This window comes from Oncorhynchus clarkii, chromosome 18 (genome assembly GCF_045791955.1).
Source record: "Oncorhynchus clarkii lewisi isolate Uvic-CL-2024 chromosome 18, UVic_Ocla_1.0, whole genome shotgun sequence".
In the NCBI taxonomy this organism is placed as follows: Eukaryota; Metazoa; Chordata; class Actinopteri; order Salmoniformes; family Salmonidae; genus Oncorhynchus; species Oncorhynchus clarkii.
Window position 1 is genome coordinate 30,577,609 of NC_092164.1, and position 14,732 is coordinate 30,592,340.

Genomic DNA, 14,732 nt, shown 5'->3' on the forward strand with positions numbered 1-14,732 from the left:
TCTGAGGTTTTGGCTGATTTCTTTTGATTTCCCCATGATGTCAAGCAAAGATGCACTGATTTTGAAGGCAGGCCTTGAAATACATCCACAGGTACACATCCAATTGACTCAAATTATGTCAATTAGCCTATCAGAAGCTTCTAAAGCCATGACATAATTTTCTGGAATTTTCCAACTTCTGAACCACTGGAATTGTGACACAGTGAGTTATAAGTTAAGTTATCTGTTAACATTTGTTGGAAAAATTACTTGTGTCATGCACAAAGTAGATGTCCTAACCGACTTGCCAAAACTATAGTTTGTTAACGAGAAATGTGGAGTGGTTGAAAAACGAGTTTTAATGATTCCAATCTAGTGTATGTAAACGTCCGACTTCAACTGTACATGCAAGGCTTTTCCACCAAATTATGTAGGGTGGCAGCAGGTCAAGAAATGCTAGCAAAGACATCATAGGCAGTGTCCCAAAAATGTACCCCAAAAAATAGAAAAAAATCATACATTACTTTGTATCTTTCAACACTTTGTGTTTCATAAATTTCCTTCGATTCGCAAGAGGCTGAATGCATTCAGAAAATATTCAGACCCCTTGACTTTTTCCACATTTTGATACGTTACAGTCTTATTCTAAAATGGATTAAATAAAAAAAAATGTCCTCATCCATCTACACACCAAACACCATAACTGCAAATGTATAAAAAAAAGATACCTTATTTACTTAACTATTCAGACACTTTGCTATGAGACTCGAAATTGAGCTCAGGTGCATCCTGTTTCCATTGATCATCCTTGAGATGTTTCTACAACTTGATTCTAGTCCACCTGTGGTAAATTCAATTGATTGGACATGATTTGGAAAGGCACACACCTGTCTATATAAGGTCCCACTATTGACAGTGCATGAGCAAAAACCAAGCCAGGAGGTCAAAATAAATGTCTGTAGAGCTCCGAGACAGGATTGTGTTGAGGAACAGATCTAGGGAAGAGTACCAAAAAAAATCTGCAGCATTGAAGGTCCCCAAGAGCACAGTGGCCTCCATCATTCTTAAATGGAAGAAGTTTGGAACCACCAAGACTCTTCCTAAAGCTGGCCGCCCGGCTAAACTGAGCAATTGGGGAAGAAGGGTCTTGGTCGGGGAGGTGACCAAGAACCCGATGGTCACTCTGACAGAGCTACAGAGTACCTCTTTGGAGATGGGAGAACCTTTCAGAAGGACAACCATCTCTGCAGCACTCCACTAATCAGTATTTTATGGTAGAGTGGCCAGACGGAAGCGACTCCTCAGTAAAAGGCACATGACAGCCAGCTTGGAGTTTGCCAAAAGGCACCTAAAGGACTCTCAGACCATGAGAAACAAGACTGAAATCTTTGGCCTGAATGCCAAGCATCAAGTCTGAAGGAAACCTGGCACCATTCTTATGGTCATGGCAGCATCATGCTGTGTGGATGTTTTTCAGCGGCAGGGACTGGGAGACTAGTCAGGATCGAGGGGAAGATAAACAGAGCATAGTCTGCTCCAGAGAGCTCAGGAACTCAGACTGAGGCAAAGGTTCACCTTCCAACATGACAACGAGCCTAAGCACACAGCCAAGACAGCTCACATTGTAAAGGCTTCGGAACAAGTCTCTGAATGTCCTTGAGTGACCCAGCCAGAGCCAGGACTTGCACCTCTGGAGAGACCTGAAAATAGCTGTGCAGCGATGCTCCCCATCCAGCCTGACAGAGCTTGAAAGGATCTGCAGAGAAGAATGGAAGAAACTCCCCAAAATTAGGTGTACTAAGCTTATTGCATCATACCCAAGAATACTCGAGGCTGTAGTTACTGCCCAAGGTGCTTCAACAAAGTATTGAGTAAAGGGTCTGAATACTTATGTAAATGTGATTTTTTTATTTAAGAAAAAAAATTACAAAAAATCATGTTTTTGCTTTGCCGTTATGGGGTATTTTTGACCTTATGGTGTGTATGTGTGTAGATAGATTGATGAGAGAAAAAAAATATTTAATCCATTTTAGAATAAGGCTGTAAAGTAATAAAATGTGGAAAAAGTCAAGGGGTCTGAATACTTTTCCGAATGCACTGTATCTCACCAGTGAAAGCAACCAAGCGATCAAAAAAGCTGTCTCTGTATGTGTAGCCCATCCTGCTGGTCAAAAAGAGTATGCCTGTAACATTGAATGCAAGGGAAGCCAGTAAGCATTTGGCCTCCCATGATAAAACAAATATATAAAATAATAGCCAATCAGCGTTGAACTAAACTGAGTGAATTCAGCTGTGAATTGTCCTGGCGCACCAAATAAAAGTCAAGGGGAGGCAGTTTGGATTTGGCTTCAGACCAATCACATCACATTAGAAGCCAAACGTCATTGACAGAAAAAACTGAATTGTTGTATCCTATTGTGTCCTTGTCCTCCGGTGGCTAGCTAGCGAGCTAAATTTGTCCCTTTCCTAAATTAGCCATGGATGTAATTTTACTTAATTCTCCGCACTGGCCAATGATTATAACGATGATTTTGATCCAGCCATAAATTCATACATTGTGCCCCTGGCCTTAAGAGGATGGAAATTCAACATTAGGCTAATGTTAAATAGCTGGCCTGTTAACTAATTGACTAGCGAGCTATCATTTTAGCCAGGTAGCCGAAGACAACAAAAACTAAAAGCGTGTATTAGAGAATCCGAGACCATTTAGACAACATGAAAGAGGATGGCATTGGCATTTTGTGGGGTGAGTCAACATGTTTTTCCACTTGCACACACACACACATACATACATACATACATACATACATACATACATAAAGCATCACCATGGACAGCTACATCATATTTAGCTTATGCTGATTGAACTAAATTGTTTTTGGTATATTTTAGTTGTCACTGTATTAGACTAAGCATAGGTGATTAGATAATGTTGAAATGGTGCTGGAATAGTGGAGGCACTGCCAGTTTTTTCTTTGCGACTTTCGTTAACTCTCCGTGGTTCTAAATCAATAGTAGTTTTGTAGTCCGAAAATGTCTGAAACATTAACTTGCTTGATCATACTGTAGGTCATGTAACTGTTTGTTACATGCAATATGTTTTGTGGACTTCACCGGACTGATGTTGCACTCCGGTTTTGTGATGAAACAAAGGTGTGGCTGAATTTATTCTGCCACTGTGTCTCCTTATTGTCTTGGTCTTAGGCCTATATATCACGGTGTCAAGGCATATGAACTAACAGGTTATAAAGCAAACAATGCAATTATCACAACACATAGGTTGTAATATGGCTTTTTTCCCCTGGCTTGGCTTCCCCAGTGATTTTACCCACTCACCGCTACTGCCCTATTCCCTATTTAGTGCACTACTTTTGACCAGGGCCCATAAGGCTTCCCACTGGGCACACTGGTTGAATCAAAGTTATTTCAACGTCATTTCAATGAAATGATGTTGGACCAAAATGGAATAGACGTTGAATTTACGTCTGTGCCCAGTGGGTTTAGTTAAAAGTAATGCATTATGTAGGGAATAGGGTGCTATTTTGGACACAGATTTTACAGCGTTAGATCTGTAATTGCTTGTTTGAGTCTGCTCCCATGTTAATATCCAGTACCTCTGTGTTTGTCCATAGTGATTCATTTGTAATAGTCTGTATGAGTGGTCCAGATGGCTTGTCTAGAGTTGGGACCTATCCCAAATGGCACCCTACTCCCTATATGGTGCACTACTATTGACCAGAGCCTATGGAGTTAGTCAAAAGAAGTGCGCTACTAGGGAATAGAGTGCTATTTGGGATGCAGCCTTGGAGTCGGGTGCCTCCAGCCTGGTCTTAAAACCACTGCATTCCATGGCGAATCAAGAGATTTGTGGCCCCATGACATCATAGCCTATGGAATGAGCTGACACAATCGTTGTGTGGAAAGTGACCTCGGTAACGAGGAGAGATTGAGTGAACTGGGCAATTTCTGGTTCCAAAATGGTACTCTATTCCCTACATAGTGCACTACTTTTGGGACCCTTAGCACACCGTCTGCTAATCTGGACAGCAAAATCACTTCCTATTGATCGAGTAAGTGCTCTCTCTCCTCGGGAAGTGCATGAGAGACCCTGCACTGTATTTCACAGCAAGCTGGATTCTGGAGTCTGTTCAATCCATTCTTCAATCCATTATTTTCTAACAGCATCCGTCCTCCCAAGTATGAGTGCTAATTTAGGTGTGACTGTATTTTTTTTTGGCTGTCCAGTTCAGAGGTGTGTGGGAGAGTGGGAGAGCAAAGTGTCCTCACACAAATCAGAGGCAGTAATTTTACCTTTTGTAAATGAGTGCCGGCCGAGTCCAGGGAAGAGGGGGTGGGGAACCTTTTATTGAGCTCATACTGTAATTAGGTACAGCTGGGAAGGAAAGCTGAGGAAATAGTACCGTTCTCAATATGAAATTATTTTCTTATAGTCCCTCACTCACTCTTTCCCTACCACTCCCAGTTTTTCCCCTTGTTCTTGCCAAATGTCTTTCAGACACAGTGGTGTTCATAAAATATGGATTCTCTTTGGGAGTTTTAAAATTCTAAATGGACAAATGGTGAGGGATGAGGAAAGAGAGCACATAGAGGACAAGGAGGATTGAGAGGAAAGGGTGTGGAGGAGAGAAGGAGAGGGCAAGTTGCCGAGAGGGACGAAAAACAAGGGAGGGATGCATACAAAGATCATAGGCAGGAGGAAAGGAGAAGTAGGAAGGAGGTGGTATGGAGAGACAAAGACAGAACAGCGGTGAGGGACAAGGTCTTGGTTTAAATCCGTTTCACAAAGCTAATAAAATCAGGTTTTGGAAATACATGGTCAATTTTAACAACACAGTTTGAGGATACAGATAGGGTTTTCATGCGGTATACTGAGAATAAATACAGCTTTAGTTGGGGAGGAACAATGATAACACTACAAAGCCATTACATGCTATTACGAGAACATTATACATGAAAATAAACTGGCACAAGGCTTTCACAACAACCAAACTCTGTCTGACAAAACACATACAACTGACGTCTTGTTAACCACAATCTGAATGACTGGAAGATTAAATAAGCAAAAGGAGCAGGTAGAAATAAGAAAAATGGAAATGTTTGACAGTCTTAAGTCTTTCATTCTCGTTGATATACTCTGGTGCACACAACATCCCCAGCGCTCATTGTCTGAAAGAAAATGACAACAAAATTAATACAAAACTCAGATAAATTAAACACATACTTTCCCCCCAAACACAGTTAAAGGATCACTGTTTGTAGGCAATAAAAATGTATGCTTTACCAAAATGAGTTCACCATCATTGGTCACTTCACGGGTCCAGGCAGTCTTAGGGCCCTCCCCTTTCTGCAAGGTCTGCTCACAGCTGATCTTGCTATCTGTCTCCCAGCGAGGGGTACTCTGGAGGACATAAGAAGAAGGCCATGCAAGGATTTAATAAGTGACACTGCATGTTGTAGTGAAGTGGTTAGATAAACACAGTAGATCTGTGTGTGACCCTGAGGCTTCTCATTTGGTACTAAGTACTGTTGCGGCATGTTACTGCTTCTTCAAGTCTGTTAGGCGTTATGTTTGCTGCCCTCCACAAACCATAAAGAAAATGAGAATACTAAACCATCACATAGAACAAATTTCAAGTTACACACAGATTTTTTTTCCCACATGCTTATACAGACCCATGATTCCATACACTGAGTCCTGGCAAAATATGCACGTACAGTAATAACCTAAATATTTCATGCAACATATGTAGAGATGAATGTGGAAATGGAATGTTACGGTGCAAGGGCGTCCGTCCACTGTGTCCTCATTGAAGGGCTGTCCCACGGTGAAGGAGACATGGGTGGTGCGTACGCTGGTGGAGGTCTGGATGGAGAGGCTCTCTCCCTGCTGGGTGATCTCTACTGCAGGTCTGGAGGCTGCAGCCACGGCTATCTTCCTGACAAACACGTTCACACCTGGTCATAGGGATCAATAAGGTATCATGTAGATTGAGAATGGAGACCTTGGGTGTGTCCTAAATGGCACCCTATTCACTCCATAGTGCACTAGTTTTGAACAGGGCCCTATGGGGCTTTTGAAAAGTAGTGCATTATATAGGTAATTACGGTTCCATTTGGGATGCATCCATTGTGATGAAAAGCCATATCACAGCCATCATTCATAACCATTGATTTATGGTTAGTGGGAACGACATCAGCAGAGAGGGAGGGTTTGATCTCAGACAGAGCTCTCATTCATTCAACTTCAAGGGATGATTAGGGTAGACCTGACATACAAATAACAGTATGTTACATCAGACTGACTTTCATTCCTCTCGCCTATTCAAGGTAGAAATCTTATCCTTAAATAAAAATCAGACAAACCTTGCCATTGGAGCTAAATTTATCTTTGAAGGGAAATATTGCTGTTGCCCACAGAGAAACCCCTGGAGCGAGTTAGTTGAGGAGCCCCAGGGTACTGAGGGAATGTTAGTCTCACTACCGGCTGACTGAGGGGGCCCATTTCAGGGTTTAGTTCCGTTTATACTGGCTTTAATTACAATCTCATGAGGTTTTGGTTTGAAATGAGGGAAAATATAACATTCCTCCACGGGCTATTTGTCTTTACATTTTAATAGATGCCACTGACTGGCCCTCCTCTGGCCTTTCTCTGTGTGTGTGTGTGTGTGTGTGTGTGTGTGTGTGTGTGTTTAGGTGACTGAGTGTGTAGGTGGATGGGTGCCTCAAAAAGGGGAACAAAGGACTTTTAAAACAATAAATCAAGCAAGAAAATTATTGGAAATAATAATGAATGAATTCCCCATTAAAACCAAACATGTGCACAGAGAAGTAGAAACACTTGAGTGGTGTCTGTGGCCACAGACCAAGCTGCTTCTCAGGACGCTTTGGTCTTTTCGTGCCTTTGCTCCTCTCCTTTTTGCAACATTTCTGACACATTTTTGACATATCCTTGACAAAGGCTAGGGCTCCATAGATTGAAAAAAGGTCAAATGCATGAATAAGTGTAACTGTGATTTGCAGAATGTATGATGATCTGAGTCTACATCAAAGAGTCGATATATTTACAGACATGTCTACTACAAACATATTTCTCAATCGGTTGCATTAATACATTCCAATGTTAGTTGTGATAACCAAAATGCTATGTCCAGGTTCAAATAGTATGAAAATATATAGCCGCGGGAAGTAGTTTGGGGGTGGGGATGCAGAATTTGTATTTTGCCCGCGCTGATGACGTCTATATGGGTCTGCTAATACAGGACTAGTAAAGGCCCAGTGCATTACTTTTGCGGGGGGGTTTCAAACTACATTTATTTCAGTGTTTACCAGCATTTGTAACTTGAGTCTGATAATTATCTGTACAAAACAGTTGATAGTACTTGTGGAATATAAAAATACTTGCTTGATATCAGTGGGGGTCAGTTCCGTTTCAGACGATGGAGGCACATTTTTTTTTTATGAACATGGCCATATTTCTATTACAGCATATTGGATGACTGTCATTCATATTCTACTCACCCTGTTAAATGTAGCAGCGATAGGTTTAGGCTACAACATGAAACTCTAATTTTCCCGATACCCATCATGAGGTTGCTACAACCTAGCCTATGAATGAAAGTTTACAACGTAGGTGCACACAGGTCGAGAGACAAATTTGATGTGACAGACAGTGACATTCAATACCGCCTTGCACATTCTTGCCTGCATCTAGCTGATAGTGGGTGTAATCATTACTCCAACAGTTGCAAACAAGAGTTTCTAGCGGACAAATTCGGGTATGTTTATCCGTTTTTTTTTGTTGTTGTTCTGTTTAAGAAACGTTTTTCAACAGAATCAACGGGCCCGTGGCAATAAATTAGTCAAACCAAAGGCTTACCTTGACTTGGAAGAGGTCCGTGGTTGTGTTGGATAGACATAGCCAGCTAGTGTTTCAGTAGGCTAAACTAGCTAGCTGCATTTGCTTTTCAATATATATATATATATATATATTTATTTCTGGCTTCTCCTTCATTTTGGAAGAAACTAATTTGTTCAAAAGTCTTCAACTATTTGCTTTCTCTCTCTTTGAGTCAACTACTCACCACATTTTCTGCATTACAGTGCTAGCTAACTGTAGTTTATGCTTTCAGTACTAGATTAATTCTCTGATCTTTTGATTGGGTAGACAACATGTCAGTTCATGCTGCAAGAGCTCTGATATGTTGGAGGATGTCCTCCGAAAGTTGCCACAATTACTGTGTAAGTCTATGGAGGACAGAAGGTAGTTGTCCTCCGGCTACACCATGGTGCTACCCTACAGAGTGCTGTTGAGGAGTGCTGTTGAGGCGTGCTGTAGTAGGAGTGCTGTAGACCTTCTTTGCAACATAGTGTGTTTTAATCAATTATTTGGTGCCGTGATTATATTTAGGACAGTTGTATAAAAAAAATGTAAATGTTTTATTTTTATGAAATTCACTGAGGAGGATGGTCCTCCCCTTCCTTCCCCTTCCTACTCCGAGGAGCCGCCACTGCTTGATATACACTACCGTTCAAAAGTTTGGAGTCACTTACAAATGTCCTTGTTTTTGAAAGAAAAGCTATTTTCTCTGGGATGTGGAAAATTAAGACTTCAGACTAGGTGAATATCTGATGCTCCAGATACTCCCCTAGTCTAAAGAAGGCCAGTTTTATTGCTTCTTTAATCAGGACAACAGTTTTCAGCTATGCTAACATAATTGAAAAAGGGTTTTCTAATGATCAATTAGCCTTTTAAATTATAAACTTGGAATAGCTAACACAACGTGTCATTGGAACACAGGAGTGATGGTTGCTGATAATGGGCCTCTGTACGCCCATGTAGATATTCCATACAAAATCTGCCGTTTCCAGCTACAATAGTCATTTACAACATTAACAATGTCTACACTGTATTTCTAATCAATTTTATGTTATTTTAATGGACAAAAAATGTGCTTTTCTCTCAAAAACAAGGGCACTTTTAAGTGACAGTGTATGGCAGTGTATGTTTTCAATTTTCTTGAAATACGTTGCAAATGAGACTTATTTCTATGTGAAAACTGAAATGGTGGATTAATTCCTTTTCAGTAGACACTCTTATCCAGAGCAATTTACAGTAGTGTGTGCATACATTTTCATACTTTTTCATACTGGTCCCCCATTGGACCCACAATCCTAGCATTGCAAGCACCATGCTCTACCAACTGAGCCACATCATCACAAACCACTTAATGTGTCAATGTACTCAGTTACTGTTTTGTGCAGTGTTTTTCCTCATTGTGATGGAAAGTATACAGGTACAAGGCTAGATGACCTTTGTACAACACAGTAATGTACAGTACAATTCCATTAAGTGGTTTCTAAGGATGGTAATTAATACTGCACAAAAAGTGGTTGTTTTCCATGTTATTTGGTCAAGAAAAATATTTAATTTGATGAGGATGCGTTGTGTCTTTACCCATAACTTTGCACCTTTTGATGTAAATGTTTGAGGACAGGGTTTTGTTCTTTCTAGATTCCATTAAATGATAATCGCAGAGAAAGGGACAGGGAAACAACTCTGACAATTCTAACTATTGAGTCCTGCAAGATACTGTCCTTATTATACAACTAACTACCTTTTTTGCCAAAGCCAGATGCGGAATGTTTTTTTTATATTGGTCTGCTAATACTACTAAAAGGCCCAGTGCACTACTTTTGTGATTTTTATTTTATTTTTAATAACACATTTCATTTTTATTTATATTTTTAGGCCTAATTCCGATTTTTCAGGGGGTTCTGCAGCACTCTCAGCACCCCTACTTCCCGTGGCTGTGTGAAAATACTCACCCAACGCTTTCAGGAGTTCTTCAAAGTTTTCAGAAGTCTTCATTTTCCACAACCCAGAGAAGTTTGCAACTTTACGGTCCATTTCCGGTGTAAATAGTTTGTTATAGTAGTCACTCATTACAGAAAAAAGATAGTCAACATGATTATTTTGTTCTCTGCAGACCCATAAAATAAACTGTTTGCAGCTCTTCTGATTTTTCTGTGTTTTGTCTCTCAGATTGGGCACTGTTGCTTGGTGCTCTCTGTTTGCTCCCTCTGCCTCCTCTCTCTCTCTCATTCAGAGGTTGATTCAGTCTGGTCGGCACACTCCCTTTTTTGGCTCATGTCTTGTTTGGCGTAAGCGCGACGCCAAACAAGCAAGAATAGCAAGAATCCCACCATGGAACCAAAGACCATGGAACCAATGAGCACGCTCCACCCAGGTGCCTGTTCCTTCTTCTCAAGCATTGGTGGAAGAATCTAGAATTTTGACTGTATATTAACGTAAAATAGCCTACTGAAATATGTAGACGCTAGATCTATAACTATTACATTTTATAATATTGCTTTTTGTAAGCTAGGTTACATACATTTTTAGTAGGTGTAACCTTTTAAATCGTGCAAGTTCAATAGAGTGGGCTTTTATTGCCAAACAAACTGCAAGAAGATGCCTTATTAAGAAAGTATGCTTGCACTTGGAAGTTGAATTGCGCCAACGGGGTAAATCTGGTTGTGGACCTCAAATCAAGAATTTGGGCAATTGAGTAATGAGATAAGAGAGGAATATAGTAGCTCCTATTGAAAAGGACAAGTTTGTTAAAGAGGATCCCTGTAAAGGGGTGCGTAACTTGTGGCAGGGAGGTCAGATGCAGGAGAGCAGAACTAGGTAGTAGCTGGAGCAGTTTAATCCAAAATCCAACGGCATAAAAATACAACAGAATATGGGTACAAAAACCCGACACGCACCAGTAAACATAGCGTACAAGCACTTACAACAAACAATTCCACACAAAGACATGGGGGGAACAGAGGGTTAAATACACAACAATTAGTGAGGGAATTGGAAACCAGGTGTGTAGGAAAACAAGACAAACAAATGGAAAATGAAAAGTGGACCGACAATGCCTAGAAGACCGGTGACGCCGACCGCCACCCGAACAAGGAGAGGAAACGATTTCGGTGGAAGTCGTGACAATCCCATCCTAAAGAAGATTAAGATTTTGGAATGTGAAATCAGATGGATTGGGTTGGGTTAGCTCCTGGGTTGGGTTAGCTTCTGTAGAAAGAGGAGAGAAGTGTAGAGGGCAATGAGATGACACCAAGATAAGAAATCCGGAGTTGGGTGATGTCAATCAATGACCCATGGTAATCATCCATATGAGGATATTTCCTATCATGGACTGGCTCTTATCAATGAGCACATTAGAAAAAATTCATATTGACAATAGATCAATAAATTAATCAAAAAATAATATTCTCAAAAATGTTTATGCAATATAGAGCCAATGCGGTACAAGTCCTTCACTCCCTTTTACTGATTTAAATATAAATAATAATAAAAACATTTTTTATAAATATTTGTAAACATTACACTCACAAAAAATCCAAAGGAATAAAGACATTTCAAATGTCATTTTATGTCTATATACAGTGTTGTAATGATGTGTGCAAATAGTTAAAGTACAAAAGGGAAAATAAATAAAGATAAATATAAGTTGTATATACAATGGTGTTTTCTTCTCTCTCACCCCCCGCCCCATCCCTATCCAAATGTCCAGAGGTAATTATGAGACGCCCATTTCTCTCTCTAAATGTCAAGAGATAATTACCAACCAATTCTGTCCCACTGGTTTCTTCTCTTCCACAGCCTCTTCCAACCCCTCCCCCTCTCCTCTCCTCTTCTCTTCCTCTCCCTCCTGCCAAGAACATTTCAACAAGTCTGCATCAAAACTGATACCCCTGGAAACCTAACACTGTATATTCAACCAACCAAAACAATTAAACCCAAAACATGTGGCTATGTTGTTTGCAGAATATTCTAATGGTAAATATTCTAGTAAACATCCCCATGCCCATGTAATTTACTTCTGATTTCCCATTAGAGCAGCTCAATAACATATTATTAGACCCCCCTTATCTCTACCTCAAGAATACTGTTGTGCCTGAAATCACATAGTGCACTACTTTTGGACACAGTCTATGAAGCTAAGAGGCCCAGCTGAGAAATTAGAGAAAGGAGAAGGTCCTCTGGTAAAAGGGAAATGTGAGGACGTCTAGTCCTTGTTGTTATGACGACTGGTATCATTTCAAACTCTTGATTGTTCATGTTTCCCCTGAATGTTGTCTCATTTTACAGAAAATAATCACTGAGGAGCAATTGAGGGAAACAGGCATTCCCAATGTATGATTGTGTGTTTGTGTCCTCATAGGGAAAATTCCATTTAATTTCAGATGACGTGATGATTGACATTCAATTCAAGAGTAAATAAATAAAAGGCAATAAAAAACAAATTTTTTCATAAATTCTAAGGATTTTCATTCATTAATGAATTTGATTTTAATTCAGATAGCCTTAACTGATGGAATTAAAATGGAGCTGAGTGTAATGAATATTGTAACATTAATGCACTCCATATTGTCATTTTGAGTTGTGTTGGAAACACAGGTAAGAAATGTAATGGAATAAAAACAACATGATCTAGTACCACCACATTGATATGACTTTTATAAAACAGAGCTACCTGATTTGTAGTAATTCAATATTTGTTGACATGATTATGAAATATGAATCTTGTTCTGTCCAATAAAATAAAGAACATGTATGTTGAGTGCATGATAAATGGAAAGCTTCACCACAGGATAGGATGTTGATGTATCGCCATCTAGTGTTGAATGCGAATCCCACTTTGCCCTTTGAGACCGGGAGAAGCGGCCGAGTCCAGGGAAGGGTGTGTCAGGGGTCCTGCCGGGGCCCGCCTCTCTGGCACACCGAGTGTAGGCACGTCCCTATGGTGGTGACGGCTGACAGGTTGTTGCTCCACCGCACGCTGTGCCCCTCCCCACTGTTGTCCCTCAGCAAGAAGCGCTGGGGCAAGAGAGGGACCTCACCGTCGTTCGTGTGCAGGTGGGTGGGTGGCGACGTCCGTCTGCTTTTTGCCCAGGGCCTGGTGAGGCGGCATGAACCGTCTCAGGGTCGCCCAGTCCCTACGAACCTTATCGGTCTAATCCAGAATGTCATCAATCCCTAGGCCAAACGTCAGCCCTGGGGTGATGGGGTAGTGGCAAATGTGCTCTGGAGAGGAGCTGGCAGATGGGATTGGGCCAGCCAGAGATGGCACCGGGAGGAAACCACCTGCGCCATGGCCCGTCCGTTGGTGCGGGCCACATCCCTCTGGAGCAGGGAAAGCAGGCGAGACAACTCCATCGCTTCCCGAAGGAGTTCCTCTGTGCCCTCTTGCAGCCAGGGCAACAGAGTCTGCAGGTTGGCCTGCAGCAGCATGGTCACATTGGTAAGGTGGCCAAGAGAGCAGAGGGACCCATATGTGGCTTTCAAGTCCGCATCAAAGACTCGGGGGGGGGGGCCCCAGTCGCGGATTCTGCCCTATAATCTCCCGGTCTGGGAGGACCATGGCAGCTGTCATGGTGTCCATGGTCGGGTACTCCCGGAGGCCGAGTGACTCCGCGCCCGCAACATAACTCCATGGTCCAGTCTCTGCTGGAAGCGCCCACTGGCAGAGGCCCAGCTCTCCTGCAAGGTCTTGCGGAACTCAGTAGAGATGGGGACAGATGGAGAGTCATCACTGTCCACCAGTTTGATGTCCAATGCAGTGGCTATCCGAGTGAGTAGGCTCCTCATAGCCTCTCAAGCCACTGGGGGACGATGAAGCCCCGCTGCCAGCTTCTGATGGCCTTTCAGCCTGGTAGCCCCACTCACGGTGGTGAACAGTACCAGCATTGTCCCCCAGGAACAGCCTATCACTGGCCAACGGGGAACAGCTGTCGTCGCCATAGAAGCTATCAACCTCCTGACGCAGGGCATGTGCTCTCCGTTCAAGGCGATTCCAGGTCCGACTCCTGCCCCCGTCCAGCACTGGCAGCAGATGGGCTCTGCCTGGGGTGGCTCCAGCCATGCTTCCTGGGAAGGGTACTAGGCCCAGTAGAGGGACTAACAGCTCGCTGGCACACCCCTCCTGAGGGAGGGAGCTCGTCCCCAGCCCGAGCCCGAGCCTGGTCGACCCAGTTGGGCTTGGCCTCCAAATGCACCAGGTGCAGGCATTCTGAGAACACCACAAAAAAACAGGGTGCTCCAGGCTTTTCTGATGGCGGCTGACCACCTCCAACATAGAAGTGGCGTAAGTCAGAATCAATGATTTTTGATAGCGGGCAACATATACACTGAGTGTACAAAACATTAAGGACACATTCATAATATTGAGTTGCACCCCCCCCCCCCTTTTGCCCTCAGAATAGCCATAATTTTGCACTATTGGTGTTAGGTTCACTTGATTCAGATGCTCTGCCCCACCGGGTAGGCAAAGTGTTCCCATTTTAAACAATTTATCTTGTCTGAAAGCGTCAAACTCCACATACCCAGTTGACCGGGAGATCTGTGGCTAAATCGAGTGCGTCTACTGAGCTGGCCAATCCGATAGCTCTAATCCCTGTGCCTACCTACAGTTTCCACAACCCCGGCCACAGCAACATTTGATACTAGCCTACTTGAGATTTCATAACGTTTAAAACCATGACCAGAGAAAGACTGTCAAAGAATACAGCAAAGAGCTGCTGTTTTTTTTGAGTGACTTCATGTCTCATTTTTTATTTAACACTGTCAAGACTGTTTTTATTCAACACTATTACAAAACATAAAACACGTTTCGCTCCACTTCTACTCGCGCTGCAGCTGCAATGAATGAGTAGCCAAGTGT

At 42.2% G+C, this 14,732-nt stretch overlaps 1 protein-coding gene across 1 annotated transcript; it reads right to left on the reverse strand.

Moving 5' to 3' along the window:
* Nucleotides 1-1,813: 1,813 nt before the first annotated feature.
* LOC139373313 (cellular retinoic acid-binding protein 2-like) lies at nucleotides 1,814-10,098 on the reverse strand. The gene is made up of 4 exons (XM_071113696.1): nucleotides 9,826-10,098; nucleotides 5,777-5,955; nucleotides 5,282-5,398; nucleotides 1,814-5,166 (listed from the first exon to the last, which is right to left on the reverse strand). The coding sequence occupies exons 1-4, from the start codon at nucleotides 9,941-9,943 to the stop codon at nucleotides 5,116-5,118; spliced, it is 465 nt and encodes a 154-aa protein (XP_070969797.1). The 5' UTR covers nucleotides 9,944-10,098; the 3' UTR covers nucleotides 1,814-5,115.
* Nucleotides 10,099-14,732: the final 4,634 nt, after the last annotated feature.